At 41.8% G+C, this 23,635-nt stretch overlaps 1 protein-coding gene across 5 annotated transcripts in view; it reads right to left on the bottom strand.

Annotated features, from left to right (window-relative positions):
• Positions 1-4,765: 4,765 nt before the first annotated feature.
• robo3 (roundabout, axon guidance receptor, homolog 3 (Drosophila)) overlaps positions 4,766-23,635 on the bottom strand; it is a 539,598-nt gene continuing 520,728 nt past the window's right edge. For all 5 annotated transcript variants that reach the window (XM_034178891.1, XM_034178888.1, XM_034178890.1 and 2 more), the window contains 4 exons: positions 18,330-18,437; positions 16,512-16,679; positions 15,197-15,336; positions 4,766-5,594 (listed from right to left, as the gene is read on the bottom strand). In XM_034178891.1, coding sequence (XP_034034782.1) covers positions 5,583-5,594; positions 15,197-15,336; positions 16,512-16,679; positions 18,330-18,437 — 428 coding nt within the window. In that variant the 3' untranslated portion in view covers positions 4,766-5,582. The remainder of the gene's footprint in view (positions 5,595-15,196; positions 15,337-16,511; positions 16,680-18,329; positions 18,438-23,635) is intronic.

Below are 23,635 nucleotides of genomic sequence, written 5' to 3' on the forward strand. Positions count from 1 at the left end.
TTTATAACTCTTGCTGCATATTAAAATGTTATTTGTTAAATTATTAATGAATTGTCATGGCAAAAACAATGTTTCTGTTTAATCACTTCCTTGCCTCTGGGATGGTTTTGAAGATAACTCAGGCAGCCTGTATTTTGTTAGCCAAAGAAGAAATAAGGTACATGTGATTTATTGTATCTGATGTGTTTTTCAAATAACTTTCCGTTGGGAGAAACCTGAGGGCAAGTAGGCTTATGACCATGCGCGCATCTTCTTTAAAAGGACAGTGGAACAAAAACTCTGTCAAATCTTTTCCTCTCTTTTCCCCAGACTCTTCAGCTCTTACCTTCTCGTGACCCTCCCTTTTCCTATGTTCTTAGTCTTAAGGTACCTTGACACTTGCACAAATTTGTTCCCGCACTGGCACACAATCTGGCGTGCCAGAGAGTTAACTTGTAAAAAACTGATTATTTATGCAACGATTTTGGAATCTCACCTTTTGGCATTAAGAAGGTTTTTTTTTTTTTTTTTTGGTTATTGTTTTATCATCGGTAACAGAAAACAAATTCACTCTTGGGTCTTTCTCTTGTACTCGTGTTTGTGTTTCTAAGTTGGTGACTTTTTTAAATGATGAACTTGCCATAAAGCGTCTGAGCACTGGAGGGTTACATTCTTTGATCAGGTGGACAGTGTTGCCCTCCACACAGCCGAGTTTGGCAATTTCATGCTTCTCAGCGCATGCAGCTTCAGCACATAGCCGGAGTTTGAAGGAAGAATGTAGAATTAATATAAAGTAAACAGAACTGTTTTTTACTGAAGTTTGTCTGGAGACTTCAGATGCTGCAAGTACTACCAAGATTGATTGAGGTGTTTTCCCAAAGTTTATAGTAACAGAAGGATGGAAAATGTGTTCTTTTTTATGCATTGTGGTGCTTTTAAAATGTTAATCAACTTCTGTTTTTAATTTTTTTAAATAAGAAATACTGCAAGATCTTGTGACTTCTGCCCATTTCAGCAAAAACAAGAACAATCTGAGATTTTTGACGTCCGCCAAGGGTTGACGAGGACTCAAATAAAAGATATGTGATTCACATCATAATCTGGATTCTGCAACACAATCCAATAACTGCATACTAATCCAGAACGGTCTGACTGATCAAGATGTTGCAATCTGAATTTTAATTCACAAGATGAAATAGTGTCTTCCTGATCTTGGTTTTACATCGTGATGTTATATCTGTGAAGACGTTTTGACGGAATCCTTAAGAGTCTACAAGGAGAAAACCTCATACAGAATCCAGATCTGGATCCAGATCACCTTCAAAATTTAATCAAGTCTTCCAAGGCCTAATACCGATGTATGGTGAAAATTTGTTCAGTAGTTTTGACGTAATCCTCAAAATCTGACTAAGTGAAGTGAAGAAATTGAAATCCTGATCCAGAATCTGGATCACCTCCAAAATTCACTGGAGTCTTCTATGGCCTAATATTAATCTGTGGTGAAAATTTGGAAATTTTTAACGTAATCCTTAAAGCCTATATAAAGTAAAATCTTGATCCAGAATTGGGATCCACATCACCTCCAAAATTTTATGGAGTCTTCCATGGCCTAATATCTATCTGTGGTGAAAATTTCATCAAAATCTGTGCAATAGTTTTGACGCAATTCTGCTGAAAGTCAGACAAATAAATAAATAAATGCTGATTTTATTACGTCTTTGGTGGACGTAAAAATGAAACGTACAACCTAATTAACTGTTATAATTTCACCTTGTAGTTGTTGTGTCCTCTAGATCTAGTCAAAACTAATTTTCCTGATGACTGGATGACTTTAGTGTCTTTGGGGAGTCCAAGAATGACTGTCAAATGAATCAAACAAACTGTTACTTTGTGAGACTAATGGCCCAGTCACATGGCATACGACAATTCCTGAACTAAGAGAAAAAAGTAAAAAAAAAAAAATCACAATTCATTGAGAAAAGGTGGACAAACGAGCTTTATCACCGAATAGCCTGCGAATCAAGAGCACAACAGGGACGAAAGAGGAACGAGGCTAATGCTGATCTCGACACTTTAAACAAAACGCACCTGGAGCCACTGCTGGAGCAGTGTGTGTCTGCATCTCTGAGTTCCAGGACTCAGAGCTGGGACAGAGCTCAGCTGCAAACGGAAGCGCGTGATCCGACCCACTGTGGAGGTTGGATCCACCTGCTCTAGTTCCTCATCAAGAACAAAAGAGGGCTCATCTCCTTCATCATCACAATCCTCACTGTCTGACAACACGCAAAAAAATACAAAACTGAAGCGCTTGTATGACTTACTGCCGGCAATGCAAACCAAGCTCCTGCTGCGGTTGTACAGGGAACGGATAGCCCTTAGCAAAGGACCCCGGACCCCGTACTCCCGGAGCACTCCCCACAGGGTGCCCCGAGGGACACAGTCGAACGCCTTCTCCAGATCAACAAAACACATGTGGACTGGTTGGGCGAACTCCCATGAATCCTCGAGCACCCGATGGAGCGTGTAGAGCTGGTCCAATGTGCCACGACCAGGACGAAAACCACACTGCTTCTCCTGAATCCGAGGTTCGACCATCGGTCGAATTCTCCTCTCCAGTACTCTGGAATAGACCTTACTGGGGAGGCTGAGGAGTGTGATCCCCCTATAGTTGGAACACACCCTCCGGTCCCCCTTCTTAAACAGAGGGACCACCACCCCGGTCTGCCAATCCAGAGGCACTGTCCCCGATCGCCACACGATGTTGCAGAGGCGTGTCAGCCAAGACAGACCCACAACATCCAGAGACTTAAGGTACTCAGGGCAGATTTCATCCACCCCAGACCTGAGTTTTTGCCTGAGTTGGGGAGCAATAAGCAATGCGACCCCAGCCCTCCACCTCTCCCCGTGGGCAACGCCAGAAAAATGAAGCATCCAGCCCCTCTCCAGGAGTTGGGTACCAGAGCCCAAGCTGTGTGTGGAGGTGAGCCCGACTATCTCTAGTCGGTATCTCTCAACCTCCCGCACAAGCTCAGGGTCCTTCCCCCCTAGCAAGGTGACATTCCACGTCCCAACAGCCAGGGGCTGTGAGCATGGACCGGGCCGCCAGGTCACCCGCCCTGAACCGCCACCCAATCCTCTCTGCACCCGACCCCATGGCCCCCTCTGCAGGTGGTGAACCCATTTGGCTTCGTCAAATCAGGACCTTCAGCGTGCACTGGGGCAGTTTGCAGCCAAGTGTGAAGTGTCCGGGATGAAAATCAGCACCTCCAAATCCGAGGCCATGGTTCTTGACTGGAAAAAGGTGCTTTGCCCTCTTCAGGTCGGTGGAGTGTCCTTGCCTCAAGTGGAGGAGTTTAAGTATCTCGGGGTCTTGTTCACGAGTGAGGGACGGATGGAGCGTGAGATCGATAGACGGATCGGTGCAGCATCTGCAGTGATGCGGTCGCTGTATCGGACCGTCGTGGTGAAGAGAGAGCTGAGTAGGGGGGCAAAGCTCTCGATTTACCGATCGATCTACGTTCTGATCCTCACCTATGGTCATGAGATTTGGCTCATGACCGAAAGAACGAGATCGCGAGTACAAGCGGCCGAGATGAGTTTCCTCCGCAGGGTGGCTGGGCGCTCCCTTAGAGATAGGGTGAGGTGCAGCAACTCTCCTCATGTGCGCAGCACTGGCCAACACGATCACAGGCTGCCGTGCGCTGGTGGAGGGGCCGACAATTTCTTCCTGGCAGGCCAGCACCACAGCATGACCGGCAGCTCTCGCCACATCACACGCAGTGGCAGAAGCCCCACACTGCACACACACCAGCACCGTCGCAGAGTTGCTGCAGCTCTTCCACAAAAGCGCTCAAAAACCAGCTTTTGTACTGCGTGAAAACATTCAGCTGGTTGAACAAGGTCAAACGAAAGGCTAACGTTACAAAAACTAAGCAAACGATAAGAAACTGTCAAGAACACACAGGTCCCTCAGTGTTTAAGACCTCAGTGGCTGGAGAAGACCAAGAGGATGGTCCCATCTTATCTTATGGACCTCATAGTATCATATCACCCCAATATAGCGCTTCGCTCTCAGACTGCAGGCTTACTTGTAGTTCCTAGGGTTTGTAAGAGTAGAATGGGAGGCAGAGCCTTCAGCTTTCAGGCTCCTCTCCTGTGGAACCAGCTCCCATTTCAGATCAGGGAGACAGACACCCTCTCTACTTTTAAGATTAGGCTTAAAACTTTCCTTTTTGCTAAAGCTTATAGTTAGGGCTGGATCAGGTGACCTTGAACCATCCCTTATTTATGCTGCTATAGACTTAGACTGCTGGGGGGTTCCCATGATGCACTAAGTGTTTCTTTCTCTTTTTGCTCTGTATGCACCACTCTGCATTTAATCATTAGTGAATGATCTCTGCTCCCCTCCACAGCATGTCTTTTTCCTGGTTCTCTCCCTCAGCCCCAACCAGTCCCAGCAGAGGACTGCCCCTCCCTGAGCCTGGTTCTGCTGGAGGTTTCTTCCTGTTAAAAGGGAGTTTTTCCTTCCCACTGTCGCCAAGTGCTTGCTCACAGGGGGTCGTTTTGACCGTTGGGGTTTTTCCGTAATTATTGTATGGCCTTGCCTTACAATATAAAGCACCTTGGGGCAACTGTTTGTTGTGATTTGGCGCTATATAAATAAAATTGATTTGATTTTGATTTGATGACTATACGCACTGAGGAAAAGGCTCTAGGTTGTGAGCTCGTTATATTAAAAAACTGTGTCAACAGTTTTAAAACTTAACTGCTCCAAGAAAAGCTTTAGTTCAGGAAATTTATTTTATTGTACTTTTACAAAACATCAAGAGTACAAAAGAGTCGGCCACAGACATTATGTTTTCAAAGGAGTATATGCAAATTTTAGCGCACAACTGCAGCAAACAGACCCTCAGACAAACAAGGGGAGGGACAACAGAAGCAGTGGGAAGGTTACAATCGAACATTCTGAAATCCCATCGGTCTGCTGGCACACTTGAAACCAAAGAAAATGTAGAAAAGTCTGACATTCTTCGTGGACTACACCGGTTTAGGGATCCCTCTCTGTGGGTAAGCGCTCCAGCCAAAGTCCTCCCGGGAGCAAGAACCCTCTCAGTTTGGCGTTTCCGACCACCCCTCTCAACCAACAAACACACTTTGTGCTTCATATTTTCTGTTGCTTTTGTCATCACAACAAGAGTGCAACAGTAATGTTTTTTTCTGAAAAGTATACATTTTGACAAAAAAGTTGGCACATTCAAGAAGACACAAGCTTTTTAATAATTACAGGTTTTTTTTTTTAAACATTTGACTTTTAATCCTCATAAATACAATATACGTCTTTTCCCCATGTATCGAGAGCCCACAAAGGAACAGTACAGACACAGGTATTTACAAATCAGATTGGAGAGTCAACTCAAGAGCTCATAAATAATCATAATACAAAAAAAAAGAAAAGAAAAAATCTTAAATGTAATGTCTGTTGTGTCTTTCACAGCAATGGTACACAGTCTGGCATCTTGAAAACTTTTGCTTTAATTCAGCTTCATCGTGTCAGTTGTGGAAAGATGATGGAGGCATCAGAGGTGGTGGAATCTGTGGCGTCCTTATCTCGTGTCCTAATAAGAGACATAATAATTCCTAACATTAGAAACAAAAATCACTTGTTTTCTCACACAATCAGGCCGACAAAGTCATTTATGTATTTGAGGGGCAGGTTTGTACCATTCTGACAATTCTGTTTGCAGACTTGTGCCTGAAGCCTGAAGACTTTGTGTGGATTATTTCTTTTTTGTGGGGGTTTGAGAGTGAGTTTCCCTCTGCGATCTACCAGAGTTGAAAACTCCAGAGCAGCTTTGCACAACAGCGCCATCTAAAGTCCCATTGTTAGATGCGGTGTGTGGTCTTTGTAACATAAGAGACAGTCAGTGACAGACGACAGCATAAGCTTATTTCCACGGCCCTTTCAGGGATCTGAACTACCGACCTTCTGACACTAAGCCCTACTTATCCAACAGTCATTCCACCTCCTTTGGATTTATTTTAAGACCTCGTTCACATTAAGCCACATTCAATTGTAAATACTTCCCCCCACTCCCTGTTTGGCCTTCTGTCCACACGAGGCGTTTATTGCCACGCCTGAAAATTAAGCTGTTCACCAGCTGTGTGTTTTGGGGAAAGCTGGGACTTGATGGTTTCAGAATTCTCACTTTCGTGGATATAATAATAATGACTTTGATTTATAGAGTGCTTTTCAAGACACCCAAAGCTCTTTACAAGTTGCATTATTCATTCACACACTGGTGGTGGTAAGCTACTAGTGTAGCCACAGCTGGCCACAGGCAAAGTGATAGAAGCGTGGCTGCCATTTTGCACCTATGGCCCCTCTCACCACCACCTCATTCATACACATTCAAGGCGGGTTATGTGTCCTGCCCAAGGACACAACGGCAATATACAGATTTTTGTCTGGTTTGGAGTCTGATTCGAACTGGCTCTCTCTACCAACTGAGCTACTGCCACCCCTCAATGCATCATGGGAGGTTACAGTTTGAAAACGTGTCCATGTCTGAGACCCAGAGACCCCTGGGAAGAGCTTATGGAGTCTGAGATTGCTGGAGAGAGGTGTTTGGGGATGCCTTGCAGCAGAACACAATTTTTAATTTAATTCAATTTCAATTTATTTCCTTTATATAGCGCCAAATCACAACAGAGTTGCCTCAAGGTGCTTCACACAGGTAAGGTCTAACCTTACCAACCCCCACAGCAACAGTGGTAAGGAAAAACTCCCTCTGAGGAAGAAACCTCAAGCAGACCAGACTCAAAGGGGTGACCCTCTGCTTGGGCCATGCTACAAACATAAATTACAGAAATAATTCACAGAACAATTCACGGACGAATATACAAGAATTGCTGTTGGTGCACAGGACAGGAGGATCACCAACACGAATACAACTCCCATCTCTGGATGGAGCTGCACCTTAAACAGAGAAAAAATAGAATCAGGCATCAGAAAGACAAAAAATACTGTATAATTTGCCAGCATTAATCAACAACAAAAACAGAAGAAATACTAAGGTGATCGCCAGCCACTAGCCCTAAGCTTCACTAAAAGACCCAGAATTTAGGTGAAGTTGAGGCCGCAGCCCACTTCAATTACTAATAACATGAATTAAAATAGTAAAAAGCGTAAAACAAAACTGCACCAGTATGCTAGCCATATGAAAGGGAAAATAAGTGCGTCTTAAGTCTGGACTTGAAAGTCTCCACAGAATCTGATTGTTTTATTGATGCAGGGAGATCATTCCACAGAACAGGGGCACGATAAGAGAAAGCTCTGTGACCCGCAGACTTCTTATTCACCTTAGGGACACAAAGTAGTCCTGCACCCTGAGAACGTAAAGCCGGGGCCGGTATGTAAGGTTTAATTAAGTCAGCTGGGTAGGGAGGTGCCAGTCCATGAATAATTTTATAGGTTAGTAGCAGAATCTTAAAATCTGATCTCACTGGGACAGGAAGCCAGTGAAGAGACACCAAAGTGGGTGTAATGTGGTCAAACTTTCTGCTTCGTGTCAAAAGTCTGGCTGCAGCATTCTGAACCAATTGGAGACCCCTAATGCTAGACTGCGGTAAACCAGAAAATAGAACATTGCAGTAGTCCAATCTAGAAGAGATGAACACATGGATCAGGGTCTCAGCATCAACCATAGACAGGATGGGATGAATCTTAGCTAGGTGGAAGAAAGCAGTCCTAGTAATATTTCTAATATGGAGACCAAAGGACAACGAAGGATCAAAAATTACCCCAAGGTTCCTCACTTTGTCAGTGTGATGTATGACACACGAGCCTAGGCTGAGTGTTAACTGGGATGCCGATGTCTCACTGGACCAAGAACCATCATTTTAGTCTTTTCAGAGTTTAAAAGTAGGAAGTTTCTAGACATCCAACTTCTCACTGATGCAAGGCAATCTTCTAAGGATTTTATGTGCATGAGATTACCAGCAGTTATCGGCATATACGAGGTCTGTGATAAAAGTAACGGACCTTATTATTTTTTTCAAAAACCATATGGATTTGAATCACGTGTGATTACATCAGACATGCTTGAACCCTCGTGGGCATGCGAGAGTTTTTTCACGCCTGTCGGTTACGTCATTTGCCTGTGGGCAGTCTTTGAGTGAGGAGTGGCCCATCCTCTCGTCGTTTTTTTCATTGTTTAGGAATGGCTCAGAGACTGCTGCTTTGTTTGATAAAAATGTTTTCAAAAACTGTAAGGCACAACTGAGTGGACACCATTCGATAAATTCAGCTGGTTTTCGGTAAAAATTTTAACGGCTGATGAGGGATTTTGGTCTGGTAGTGTCGCTTTAAGGATGGCCCACGGCGCCTGACGGTGATCTGCGCTTCGAGGTGGCAGCGTCTTGCCATTTCAAGTTGAAAACTTCCACATTTCAGGCTCTGTTGACCCAGTAAGTCGTCATAGAACAGAGAACTTTCAGAAGAAGTCGGCATGAGGAGTTTATTCGTACATTCCATTGTTAACGGACATTTTGTAATGAAAGAACATGTGGGCAGAGTCGCATGTCGGGCCGGACCCGACCGCGGGGGGTCGTGACAGGAAAAACACCTCCGTTGGAAACCTTAACGGGCAAGTTGGAACATGCGCAAGCTGTTAAACAATTTCTCAGTTACTCACTTGTTGAAAGCCATCAAAAGCCGCCTGAATTTTACAGATGGTTTTCAACACAGAGGTGTTTTTCCTGTCGCGGCGCACACAGATTCGCCGAGTCGTTTCCGTGATGACTCGGCGAATCTGAATTTGCGCGCACGTCTTTCATTACAAAATGTCCTTAAACAGTGGAATGTCCGCATAAAGTCCTCATGCCGGCCTGTTCTGAATGTTCTCTGTTCTCTCATGACGTCCTGGGTGAATTAAGCCTTAAATGAGAATGTTTTCAGGTCGAAACAGGCCAATGACGGTGCCTGGAAGCGCTGCGCGATGTCCCGCTCCGTGGGAAGTCCTTACAGCGACAGAAACACCCCATAATCTCTCATCAGCCGTTAAACTTTTCACCGAAAACCAGCTTAATTTCTCGAATAGTGTCCACTCGGATATCTCTCACAGGTCCAGAAAAAATCTTGATAAAGCAACACGCGCCGTCCGCAGCGGCAAAAGAGACAAAGAGATTCCGACGGGCGGGGTGGAGCACTCCTCACTCAAGGCCTGCCCACAGGCGAATGACGTCACCGACGCGTGAAAAAAACTCACACATGCGCACGAGGCTTCAAGCTTGTCTGACGTAAAAACATATGAATCAAATCCATTTATTTTTTGAAAAAAATAAAAAGGACCGCTTTTTTCATCACAGACCTCGTATAACTGAGTATCATCTGCATAGCAGTGAAAGGTAATCCCAAAATGCCGCAATATGTGCCCAAGGGGTGCTATATAAAGGGAGAAAAGCAGGGGGCCTAAGACAGACCCCTGAGGAACCCCAAATTTCATGTCACTAAGGTTAGAGGTAGTGTTACTGTACAAAACACAGTGAGAACGACTGGTCAAGTATGACGTCAGCCATGCAAGGGCACTCCCAGTAATCCCAAAATGATTTTCAAGCCTATCAAGTAGAATATGATGATCCACTGTATCAAATGCAGCACTGAGATCTAACAGCAACAGAACCATAGTGGTGTCCGAATCCATTGTAAGCAGAAGATCATTCACCACTTTAGTGAGAGCCGTTTCTGTGGAATGATATTTTCTAAAAGCAGACTGCAGCGGCTCAAAGAGATTATTCTCAGTAAGATAGTCTACAAGCTGCCGTGACACCACTTTTTTCAGAATTTTTGAGCAAAATGATAGATTTGATATCGGCTGATAGTTTTTCAATACACTAGGGTCAAGATTAGGTTTGTTAAGTAATGGTTTAATCACTGCATATTTGAAACGTTTAGGAACAGATCCAGAAGTTAAAGAAAGATTAATAATTTCCAGCACAATCGGCTCAAGAGTGGGCCACAGGTCCTTAAACAGTTTTGTTGGTATAGGATCAAATAAACAGGTTGTGCTTTTTGTTGATGTTACGGGTTTCGTCAGCATGTCTAGAGAGATACCATCAAATTCTGTAAATCTAGGTAATACCTCAGTAGTGGCGCCCACCTCAATAGCAGGGTGTAGTGGCTGGGTTAAGACATGGTGGGATATGTTCAACCTAATGTTATCTATTTTCTTCTCAAAGTAATCCAGGAAATCTTGTGCTGTAAAAGGAGAGTGAACTACAGGTGGTTGTCCATGAATAAGTGTTGCCACCGTGTTGAACAAGAACTTTGAGTTATGCTTGTTTTTGTCGATCAAATCAGAGTAATAGGTCCGCTTTGTAGCCAATAGTGCATGCTTATAGTCTAAGATAGCATCAAGCCATGCAAGGTGGAATACTTCTAATTTTGAACGATGCCATTTCCGTTCTAGACCTCTTGCTTTATGCTTGAGGTCACGCAGGTAATCATTGAACCAAGGTGACTGCGATTTGGGGGAGCGCGGTTTCAACACAGGTGGTGCAATCATGTCGAGTGCCGTTTTGAGCACTGAGTTTAAACCAGTGGTGCAGATTTTCCTTGCAGCCACTGACTCCAGCAAGTGATTTCAGTGATGAACTCATCCCAGCTGCTCAAAGTGATGTTAATCAGTGAAATCACCTGCTGGAGTCAGTGGCTGCAAGGAAAACCTGCACCCTCTCTTTAAAAAGCAACGACTGGATGTCTTTAGTATTAGATCTCTTAGGAGGATCCTTGGGTACCACCAGAATGACATTGTGTCAAACTAAAGTTTACTTCAGCTATGACATGGCCATGTGGTGCATTTCTCTGGTCATAATCCAGATGGCTGAGGATGCTACCAGCTGGAAAAGGTCAAGGAAATACCCTGGCTTCACCTGGCTGCAGTAGACAGTTAGTTTAGTGGAGATCTACTGCTTATCTGCCTGGGTGGTTGTCACCAAGCACTTAGCTTTTGTCTCTTCAGCAGGATTGTTGGAAACATTTAACTTGGTGGAATGATGTGCAATTTGGTAATTAACTGTCACTTCGTAGTTGCAGGTTTTGTCGCCACCCTGTTTGCTTGTTAGAATTTTTACTAATGAGTTGAAGACATAATGAACGGCTTTCAATCACATTTTAAGAGAAGATTTTAAGGCCAGAGAGGGATCAATTAGCAAAAGGTTGGGTATTAATGGAGTTGTTTGAGTAGTTAAACATTTGATTCCTTCCTGTCTGATGGGAACATTCCCATCCTGGACTGACCAGCAGGGTCGGGGGGCACAAACTGAAGTCACCGCAGGAAGAAGCAGTAACCCAATATGGACTTCCTGCGGAATAAACTCCTGAGAGCAGATCGTGCTTTCAAGTCTCCAGCGAGGTGTGGAGAGGTCAGTAAGGGTCAGTTAGGAGGGGTTACCACTCCGTAGGGGGTGAGAGGGTGAAGAGGGCAATTGTGAAAGTGTGCGTGTCGCCTTGAAAAGGTTCTTTGCTACATTTCCATGTCAGTGGTGTGCCAAGGTCGTCGTGCACTGACCCGTGGCGGAGCCATCTCTTCCTTCTCCACAAAATGCTAAAGCTTCAAGTTACCACAATAAAACCTTAAAAGAAGGAACATCAACGCAGCTGCAGCATGTGCTTGTAAGATGTAATCGTAAACTTTTAAATTCAGTTTTCTCCTAAAAGCACACTTATTCTTTGAGAAAGGATCTGTTACGCTTCTCTTTTCTGAGATCAAATTGTCTTTACTGCTGTCTTGTACATTTACAATAATTTGACTAAAGTTCAACATGATCCTGGAAGAAGAAGGAGAAGAAAAAAAGACACCAGCTGACCAATCAGTGCAGGGGTCTGGAGCTCACAGTGAGTCTGGGTTTAAGTTGGACAATCTGAGGCTGCCCAAAGAAGAATGCTGCCCTCTTAATCGTGTGTAAAAATGCTCTCCAGGCATCCCACTGCACGTGCACACGAGTGACACTTTAGTTGATCAGTTTATAGTTATGAGCCTTTAAAATCTGAAGCCTACTTACTCAGGCTTTTTTTTTTTAAGGAAAGGGGAGCTGATAGTCAAGTGGTTAAAGGATCCTCAGTTCAAATCTCCATCAGACCAGAAAATCACTCAGAGCCCTTGGACAAGGTCTTTAATGTCAAGTTGCTCATGGTGTGTAGTAAGCGCTTTGCATGGTAGCACCCTGACATTGGTGTGTTTGGGGGTGCATGTGAGACATCACTGTAAAGCAGCTGTCACACTGTGACGGACTAAAGAAATGTATGAGAAATTAAATTTTGATATCCATTTTTGCCCGTTACAAATCCTTTTCTCATTCATGAAATGCATTCTTTGTCAGGTGATGTCCAGTGAGTCTGTTGGAAAGTTTTGTGCATACTCAAAACTTTAAGTGGACATCAGAAGGAGAGCTTCGCCAATGGTTGCATGTTTGTTTACCGTTTTATCCTGTACTTGTTTGTTATCTTCTTCTTCTGGTAGACGTTAGTTTTGTCTGTGCGTTATCTGTTTCTCTTGTGTTTATGTCAGGATGCGCTGCGTGCCCGCATTTGATGGTTACACATTCGTTCCATCAGATCACCAAATCCACTGGAGATCAATGGATTAAGTGATTTTTACCACCAGACAAATTATTTAAATTCACTCTAATCAGTTAACTCAATCTGTCACAGTGTCAATGCACCTTCAAATGCTTTGACCATAAACGCGCTTTACAAATGCAGTCCATTTACCATTTCCAAAGTTTTGTCAGATGTTTGATAAGGACTCTGATCTCACTTCTATTTGTTTTAGGACCATATTTTTCTGTCATTTTCAATATAACTTATATTCTCTGCACCTTTTTCAGCCATTTTTTGAAGTGTACTTTTTATTATTGACACTTATTCTTTTCTTAATAGAGTTTACTTTGTTTAGTGCTTCGATTGCTGGGAAATTCCTATGTAAATAGTCATTACAGTGATTCTTCTTATTGTTTCTTATTGTTGTTATTAATAACAAATGTGTGACTTTTTTGGTGTATAAGTTGCAGGGCTCCCAAACAAGTTAAAAAAAAAAAAACATGCGACTTATACTCTGGAAAATACAGCATTCATCCTAGCAGTTGCAGTTAGCCACAGTATTTTCTTTCATATCTCCCATCAGTGGTCAAATGCACCAAGCTGACGTAACAGTATCTAACCGAAACAGTGGTTAACCCAAACTTTGGAGAATTTGGGTCAACCTTTTCCCTGGACACATATCCTCTAAATTACTCCAGACTGTTAATGTGATAACTCAAACCATACAAACGTAGGATACTGATTGCAGATGTGATTGTGTTTCTTGTAACGGTTCTTGCACAACTTTCTTCTTTTACATTATAATTGGAGAAAGAAAACAAACACTTTAACCCCGAGGGATTTGTCAAACAGTGCGTTCCCTCACTAGCACCAAATCCCACAGAGCTTTTCGTTCAGGTGACGCTGCTCATTCTGCTGTAAAACCACAGCGGCTCCTCACCAGGGCCTCTCCAGGGGGGAGCTTCTGAAAGAACACTCACACCTTGAAGTGCACGCCACAAAGAGTCACTGTAAAGCCTGATCAGGTGGTAATGAGAGATTTACTCATGTGACTTTTGTGGAGCAGAAGCAGAGATGTTTCAATAAAACAGTGCAAATGATGTAACATCTATGACTGTGAACAAGGCATCTGTTTGCAACATTATTCTCCCAAATCACCATCGCAGAGTTAAAGTGCAATTAAATGCTGTCTGGATACATTTTAGGATGACATGCTGACAAGTGTTTTCACATTTGACTTGTGCTGGATTTGTGTTGGGAATTCAAACGCATTAGAAAAAATATTTTTCAGAATCAGAAAAATGATGTTAATAATGCACAGAACCAAACAGCGTGACACAGAATAAGTTGTGGTTTGTAAAGCTAAATGTGGACTAATTTCTATACAGAGATCAAGCCAAAATGAACCATATGGTCCAAGAACAAAAATAAAAACCTTGAACAAGAGTCAAAAAGTTTTAGTGAAAAGCTGGAGGGGCATGAGCTCTGATGGAGGACAAACGTACCACAGGAACAGGAACACTCCTTTTAGTTTATTCACAAAATGCACAGTTCAGATGGTATCACAGTATTAAGTCACAGATCAGAGTATTTTTCAGTTCAAGAAAAAAAAAGGGATGAACAAATAACATTTTGCTTTCCTTCTTTTTTAAAAAATAACTTAAACAATGAAACCAATCCATTGTTTAAAGCCATACGGCCTCTGGGTTTTTTTTAAGATTTAAGTCAGAAAAATAATTTCCTTTGGCAGCACTATAATTTTATTCCTTAGCATTTAAATAAGGGATTCATAATATTTTATTGCTAATATGATCAAAGTTTGCAATGTTTGGAAACATTTTAGAATTTCTCCCCCTGTAGGTGAGAATTTCAAGCATTCAAATGGCATAAACTATATTTGTAGTGATGTCAGATCACGCTGTGGCTTCCACCGATCTGCACGAGGGATGCTGGGAAGGACACAGCGACTGCCAATCTGAGTAAAGAAAAGCAGTGTGATGTCAGCTGGCAGCTCGCTGAAAACACAATACACGAAGATGGTGTAAAACACTCTGAAACAGCTCATTTCTGTAGAAATCTAATATGTTTCTCACATATTTTGTAAAAGTTAGATTCTTTAATTCCAGTTATACTCTCCTGTGCTCTTGTATATTTCATACTGGCCTGGTAAATATTGGATAGGTTAAAAAATGCTGATGAGATTGACTTTTGATCTTCAGAGTACTAATCAATAGAATTCTTTGGGCTAGCTAACATACATGTTACCTATCTGGTATGTACAGGTGAAGTGATCATACAAGTATTGTTTTGTTTTTTACTATTGTTAAATACTTAGAGGGACTTCGACTCACGATCTTTAGTCATATTCAATTAAAACCAACAGGTTTTGTTGCTAACCTGCCCAAAGATATCCTGCAAGCTTTGAGATGGTCAACCTATTTTCCAGCAAATGTGCAGAAGTGGAGGGACGGCCATCAGCCAACACGATGACTTTGCTTACTGTCAGGAAAAGTGGACTCTTATTAACTTTTGACTAAAACCCTCATTTGCGCTCAAGAACAAAATTAATGAAAAGACAACGGTGAAGATTAATCAGCTGAAAGGAAGTACAGAGCTCACCTCGTGTTTCCTGGCTGAGTTGAGTCCCCGGGAGCCCGTGGAGCCTCTGGATGAGGAGCTTCCAGTGGTCGAGCAGTTACTGGACATCTGACTCCTGGACAGGTAACTTGCCTTGTTACCGTACATCAACATCTCCTCACCTGGTAAAGCCGAGAAGGAGAGAAGATGTTTACAGTGATGCTTTTCCTGGACAAATAGTACAACAAAGCATCCGTAAATGAAACGACAATTCACTGTGTGCATGTTGGCCAGGGCCATTACTGAAAGCTAGGCTCCACCCACACAAGAAAGACAGATGGGAAAGGTCCAATTCAGTATTAATTGTTGACTGAATGCTGCATGACATGTATTTGATATATTATAGACATATATATGAAAAGCGCCTAAATAGATTGTTGTCATTTGATTGGTGGTTTGTATGTCATGTTATATGGATCATTATTCCCATTTGCCATTTTGTTTCATTTACCCTATAATTTTGGTTCCATACATTTTGCACCTTTGCACACTGTGACCACAATGACATGACACTGGCGCTCAGTTTAAACACAAACATACTGTCAGTAGTGGGTACAGATAACCAAAAAATTAACTTCGATAAAGATTCGATAAAGACTTCAATCGATAAAGATAACTGAAAAGTTATCTTTGATAAAGATAAAACGAAAACCCCCCCCAAAAATGTATCGGAACTTACAGATAACTGACAAATTCCAGTATTGTCTCCGGTACACTTACAAGTACTAACAAGCTGATTTTGAGTTTTAACACCACAATCGCTTTTGGAAGCATCAAAAGCAACAACAAACCCAAACAATGAGTCAGCACTTCTGTCCTTGAGCATCCTGCCCCCTGCTAGAAGCTTCTGTTTACTACATGGCTTCCAGCACAGACGCAACTGAGCGGAACCACACAGCTCAGCTCTCTATCCAATCACAGCACTGCTGTCAGGTGGAGGTCTTGGAAAATAAAGCAATGCTGAGTTATGGTTTGGTGCATAAATAAAATAAATACTGATAAAATAACTCCATTAATGTCAATTCTGTCATTTGTGCAAAGTTAAGATATAACATATATCTTTTAATGTTGAATAATGCACTAATTCTGAAATTTTGTAAAAAACACAGACAGATGGCATTCTGGGTAAAATGTGCCTCTGCTCACAGTGATTGGATGATTCATTCTATGTAAACTAACACGTTAATATGAGGTGTGTCGTGTGCTGGTGTTTACAGATAAATGTGCTTTTGTAAAATATGCCATTTTTGAATGAAACACCACCTGCAACATGAGACGGTGCAGACGACTTTCTTACTGTCTGCATGTCTCTGTGCTGAACCCTTCCTTTGGTGGTTACAGCTCACGTGTTCGCTCCTCTCCAGCGAGGATGAAGTTCCATTTGGGACACTGCTGATCTCCGTGGAGCCCAGCGAACCCTGCAGCCTGTCCTCCTCTGGGGGCGGCTCTGGAGGAGGAGGCAAGTCTAAATGGAGAGTGGGGGAGAAATTTGAATAAAATGATTACAGCAGATGGATGTCTGGGAAACAGAAGACAGGCATTTGGTCAAATAATTAAAAATATACTTAATTTATTGGACTGCATGCAAAAGCCATAACTGCTTTTTGTGACGCCTGACAATCTAAAGTCAGTTTGTGTTGTTTTGCTGCCTAATTTTACTGCTGTGTGTTATTATATAAGAGATGCACAGTGTAATGAGAGCACTTTGTTTTCCCGAGCATAACAGCGAACCCAGGAGACTAGTTAACGTGTTGCTGTCCTTCAGATAAACATGGATATATTCAAATAAACCCTGATTCTATGACTTTAGTATTTCTCCTTGTTCAAAAGAACTCTTCTGACTGTGTCTCGTGTGCAGTCGCATGGTGTTTAACTACTCTGCAGGTTATTGGATTCACTGTGCAGTACAACATTAGATGATCATTTCTGCCCTGTTTGGGAAGCCATCATCTGATAAACATATCGGCATCCCGCACAGAAACACACCATCAGTAACCGCAGACTCACATTACCAGTTTAGTGCAGCAGATAACTGAAACAATCGTGCAAATGGTGATACAAGCACCAAAGTTGGTACAAATACTCCTTAGACATTACTCTTTTGAAAAAAACGACTGAAGAAGAATTACACAGGGGTCAAAATTAAAAATGCTCAAATCATTTTGAAAACTATACCACATTATTTGTCTGATCATAAAGATTCCAAAAAGGTATAGTTTGGACTATCTATGCCCGAATGATCAGTAGTTATGGGGTAAAAACAGCAAAAATGGTGACAAAGGTTAGTTTCAGTTTGTACAGGGGTCAAAAGTTAAAGTTCCTTCAATTTTGGTAAAAAGTGATGCAAATTATTGGTTGAGCTAATAGGATTAATAAATGGAATAGTTTTGATGTGTTGAATGTTTGGTCTCCAAAGTAAAGGTAAAACAAGCTCAATGTCCATTGGATTCTATGACATGACATAAGTTACCCTGTAACATGATAACAAAGCATGATACATGGTCCAAACTATTCCTTTTTAAAGCCCTGATAACTCAACTAATAATTTGCATCATTTTTTACCAAAATTGGAGCAACTTTAACTTTTGACTCCTGTACAAACTGACATTGACTGTTGTCACCATTTTTTGCTGTTTTTACCCCATAACTCCTGATCATTCGGTCATAGATAGTCCAAACTATACCTTTTTGGAATCTTTATGATCAGACAAATAATGTGGTGTAGTTTTCAAAATGATTTGAGCATTTTTAATTTTGACCCCTGTGTAATTCTTCAATTGACCCCTACCTGGCCGCCTATTGAAAATTCAAGTGGCCAGTTGTTTTTTTCAAAAGAGTAATGTTTAAGGAGTATCTGTACCAACTTTGGTGCTTGTACCACCATTTGCACGATTTTGCTCTAAATATTCTCTTAGCTGCTGCACGAGTTGTGAATATTCTGCATATCTGTGCTGACATGTTGGAACGCATCACACAAATGTGCAAAATCCAACATTTTATAAATGTGTCTGATCGTGAATTCTTGCTGAATTTTTGCACAGGTGAACGAGTGAAGGATGGACAGTAGCGGTCACGTCGCTGTAAGGACCACAACATGACGTTGACACGAACTTACCTCCCTGTATGTCTCTTCTGTAGGCTGCACTCTTTGATATCTTCTTTTTCACTCGTGATTTTTGGTTGGGAGGCGTGCACGTATCTGCGGGGGATGATCGGTTATGCACTGTGTGAGGACAGAGAATGACAAATGTGTTACGAAACGAAAGCACTATGGCCTAAAATTGTACATCACAGTATTGTTCTGAAACATGGATGTCAAGGTATATATATATATAATTTTATATTAATTTGCATGACAGCTGTTGGTATAGTTTTAATAGTATTATGAGGACATAATACAAAAGTATTTCATTTTTTTTGCAAAACTACAACAAATCGAAACATCTGGTGCACCTGCAGTAAGAGCGAAAAATAAAAAGCACTTTTATCCCAAAATAAAGTTTATTCTAACCAACATATACAATACAACCCTATGAGGGTTGTGTTGTATATTAAGATAAGATAAGATAAACTTTATTGATCCCACATTGAGGAAAATCACTTGTTGCAGTAGCAAGAGTTGTACAGTGGTTAAAAAAAGAAATATTATATTAAAGAAAGGTGACTAAAGTATATTGCAATGTTTGCTGGTGAGTACATAGGTACTGATGTTAGGAGAATACATGAAATAAGTATAAGATATGGTAAAATTATTGCACAGGATAAATTGCACAGATGTGCATATAATAAAGCACAAAAGGTGAAAGTAGATGTAGTTAATAGTGCAAAAACAGCAAGTTTTATGGTGCTATAAACATTTTGAGGTATTATACAGTCTGACTGCAGTTGCAATGAATAACCTGCGGAGACGTTCTGTTTTGCACCGTGGGTGCAGCAGTCTATTACTGAAGGAGCTACTTAAGGCTCCCACAGTCTCATGTAAGGGGTGAGAGGGGTTGTCCATATTCATATCAGCTTAGCTAACATCCTCCTCTCACCTACCACCTCTATGGTGTCCAGAGTACATTCCAGGAAAATGTTAAAAAATAAGGTTTTTTGATGGAAGCTTGATCATATGAATTTTTTTAATAAATTTCCTTCTTATTAAAAATGTAATTAATTAATTAATAATAATAAAAAACCCACTACTCTTTAATCTGCCGAAGAGCAATTTATTCATTTTCAGAGCACTGCTGAATTGCTGTGGCGGGCCAAAACATAAGCAATACGGGCCAAGTGCGGCCCCCAGGCCCTACTTTGGGGAGACATGTTTAAACATGTCACAGCCACAAGAAGATAGCAGTAAGAAGCTGCAGTGTTTCCATGTTTATTTATGCTTTAAATCGTAACTGCCATGAAACAAACATCGCTGATTTGCCAATTTGTCACTTTATCCATTTACACTGCAGTTCTCTTATCCACCACTGTTCTCTCACTCATCAGCTGTTTTCACTGCTTATGTGAACAGGAGTGGATTTTGAACATGCAGTGAAATTTTCTCCTGTGGTGGAGGTCTCACAGACTGAACGTGAGTCTAAAGCATCACATGCTGTTTTTATTTTTTCAGATGATGTTAGTAAAGCCTGCTCTATCAAGTACTGCAATATCATCAAAAGCCATACTGTTGAGCAAAGTCATACAGTGTTTATACCACCCACCTCTAATTCAAAGTCTTTTTTGTATAGCAGTGATCTCAAACTGGTGGCACAAGGGCCACATGAGGTCAGCAGTCGATAGCCCATGGCATAACTTATCTATCAGTAAATGCAACCTTGTTGAAGCATTTGAACCAAGACAAGCTTGCAGCTTACAAAGGATGGAACAAAAATAAAGAAATAACATAAAACCACATTAGTGTGACCCTATCACTGACAATGCAACACGTCAATCATGTCTTGTGAAATTGTGCCGAATTTCATTATTTGCCATATATATATATATATATATATATATATATATATATATATATATATATATATATATATATACGAGGTTTGTTACGAGCCTACTTTGCTTCTTAATCACTAATGTGGCGCAAATATAAAAATAACATTATAAATTGCAGTTGTACTTCAGGCAGAAACTGATGTACGAGGTCTGTCCAAAAACTATCGTACCTTTTTGTTTTTGGCAAAAACCATATGGATTTAAATCACGTGTGATTGCATCAGCCAAGCTTGAACCTTCGTGCGCATGCGTGAGTTTTTTCACGCCTGTCGGTTGCGTCATTCGCCTGTGAGCAGGCTTTGAGTGAGCAGTGGTCCACCCCTCTTGTCGGATTTTTATTGCGAATAAAATGTCTGAACGATTTGGAGCTTTGCTGCATCAAATTTTTCCAGAAACTGTGAGAGACCTCCAGGTGGACACCATTCGGAAAACTGAGGTGGCTTTCAGGGATGATTTTCTGGGGATTACACAGATTAAGGAGTGCTCCAGCCGGTTTAAAGACTGCCCACAGCGGCTGAGAGCGCGGCGCACTCCGAGCGCCGATCAACAGGCTGAAACCCCGCTGAAACAACCAGATCATTTCCAAAGTGAAGGCTTTGTTGATCCGGGACGTCGTCTGACTTCCACAGAAATGTCAGAAGATGTGGACATCCGCACTTTTTCGGCACATTCCACTGTTACAGGAGTTTTTGTCATGGAAAGAGAAGCGGATGACGCAACCGACAGGTGTGAAAAAACTCACGCATGCGCACGAAGGTTGTAGCTTGGCTGATGCAATCACACGTGATTCAAATCCATATGGTTTTTGCAAAAAATAAAAAGGTCGGATAGTTTTCTAACAGACCTCGTATATATATATATATATATATATATATATATATATATATATACATACAGTGGTCCCTCACTATAACGTGGTTCACCTTTCGTGGCCTCGCAGTTTCGCAGATTTTTTTTTAGTGCAATTTTGCATGCTTTTTTTTTTTTTAAACAACGCATTGTGTTCTGTGTCCTTATCAGGTGGGTTGGTCGCGGCACTGGTCGGCATCACCGTGATTGCTCTCACTGCCTCCGATGCGCTTACTGAGTCTTCGGGCTTGGTAAACGCAGCAGCGGGCCACTCACACTGCCCTCCTATCTGCTGTGCGGAGCTGCGCCAAATCTGGCAACAGGTCCAGAGACTATGCTCGCTGTTTTGATGAGGATGTTGACCGCAGCCGCAGAGCTCCGTGGCCACAGAGAGAGGACTTGGATTCTTTGCGGGTCCCTCATCCGTACCTCCGGAGGCAGTGAGTGAAGGAGTTCTGCGTGTGTCTGTTTATAATCTTCTTGCCCAGAAGAAAAAAGAGTGTTTACACAGGAGAGAAAAGTAAGAAAATGTTAATGCCTGTTTGAGAAAAGTGTATAGTGTAGTGAGGGGTTTTACAGCCTTAAAACAACTATAATAATTGCAAAAAATAGCGCTGACTACTTTGCGGATTTCACTTATCGCGGGTTATTTTTAGAACGTAACTATATATATATATACAGTGGTCTCTCGTTTATCATGGACTGTGCCATGTCTTCTTTGCCATCCGCCGTCGAGTCAACATGGCGGACCTTGATCACACAGAGCGAGTTGCTGTGCTGTATTTGTTGTGGAAAGCCGACAAACGTCGCCTACGGCGCTGTTGCTGGGTTCACAATATCCTCATGAGACGTTCCCAATTTGGGGAGTTTCATCATTTGATGCAGGAGCTGCATCTGGATGACGGCCGCTTTCAGCGGTACTTCTACCTCTCTGCATACAGAGCGGTAGAAGCCTTCTGCGTACATATAAACAAAGAAAAAAAAAAAACTGGCTGCCCCTGCAGTTCCTCACTGTCTCTCCCCTCAAACTCTCATCATTGTGTTATAAACCAGTCACCATTTGTTTTATCATACATCTGTGTAGTTAATAAAATGATCTTCACGGACAATTTGTTCGCGCGCGCATGTGAAAAAAAACTAGCTGCTGCTGCTGCGGTGCTTCTTGCTCTCCCCTCAAACTCTCATCATTGCTCTCCCCTGCTGCTCACAGGCTGGCTGCCAGACACAGGACATGTCCACATCAAGTATAAACTCCAGACATCTTCTCGTAACTACATATCCAGTCCCTGATTGGTCATCACGGTGCAACAAGACAAAAAAGTTCCGATTTTTCAACTTGGGGAGGAGGGCAACGTGACGTGATATCACACCACAAACGTGCCAATTGCTCAAAATCGCTTCATTTGCGTCCATCGCGTCGCGTTGTGTGGCTTGAACTTTTGTGGTGCCACAACGCGTTCTTCGATAGGGATTACATGGCAACCTGTCACTGCCGTCGCTCGCGTCTCGTGCGGTGTGAACGCGGCTTTAGAAGATAAATGTCTTTTCTATGTGTTCTTAGTGAAACACTGCCATCTAGTGGCACAGTATAACAATGTGGCTGTCGTTTTGAGGTAAGTTTCAGTTTCATTTACTGAAAAAAGAACTCGTGACCAGTACTGCTAGGCAGTCTCATCTCGTGTCCTGTGGAAGGGATATTTTTCTGTTTCTTGAAACAATCGAAGGCCATATAAGTAAGTTACGCGATATTTGTTTGTTTTGACATAACTAGAGACTGATGTTTATGTTTATCATATACCTATAAATAATATGCCAATATGATTGGATAAAACACTAACGAATAAATAGCAATACACCCTTTTCACGGACGGGTAATATTTTTCATACCACCCGAGTAATCAGCCAATCTGGACAGCGGAGCAGCGCCACGACGAAGAGGCGCGGTCAGAGGAACTGTGAAATACTGGTGAGTCACTATTAATAATTTCTTACGTGTCCAACCTCGTAGGTTGATTGTTAAAATTAAATTTGTTAGTTCTAAAAGCCATCATAATTATTTATAGGTTTGAACGTTGAGTGTACTAAGGTTTGAACGTTGAGTGTTTACACAGAAGAGAAAAGTGATAAAATGTTAATAATGCCTGTTTGAGAAAAGTATATAAAGTGTGTAGTGAGGGGTTTTACAGCCTTAAAACATCTATAATAATTGTAAAAAATAACGCTGACTACTTCGCGGAATTCGCCTATCGTAACTCCCGCGCTAAACAAGGGACCACTGTATATAAAATCCTTATCAAGTTGTTCACCAATGAATATGGCTTTTTACACCCTTCAGAAAACCACCAACTTGATAACTGATAATATCTACAGAAAAACTAAATAAGACAGATTTGTTTTGTGTTGCAGCCAGCTTGAATAATTAGTCTGGGAAAGCATTTCTTTAATACTTTAATGGCATATTTGTTCATGTGTATTGTTCAAGGACGATTGTGTATATGGTAAATACTTACCTTAGCCTTTGTGATAAGAATTTTGCTGGTGAATTACATTGAAGAGTATACATTCATTGTATTCTGTATTGTTTGT

Source organism: Thalassophryne amazonica, chromosome 9 (assembly GCF_902500255.1).
Source record: "Thalassophryne amazonica chromosome 9, fThaAma1.1, whole genome shotgun sequence".
Lineage (NCBI taxonomy): Eukaryota > Metazoa > Chordata > Actinopteri > Batrachoidiformes > Batrachoididae > Thalassophryne > Thalassophryne amazonica.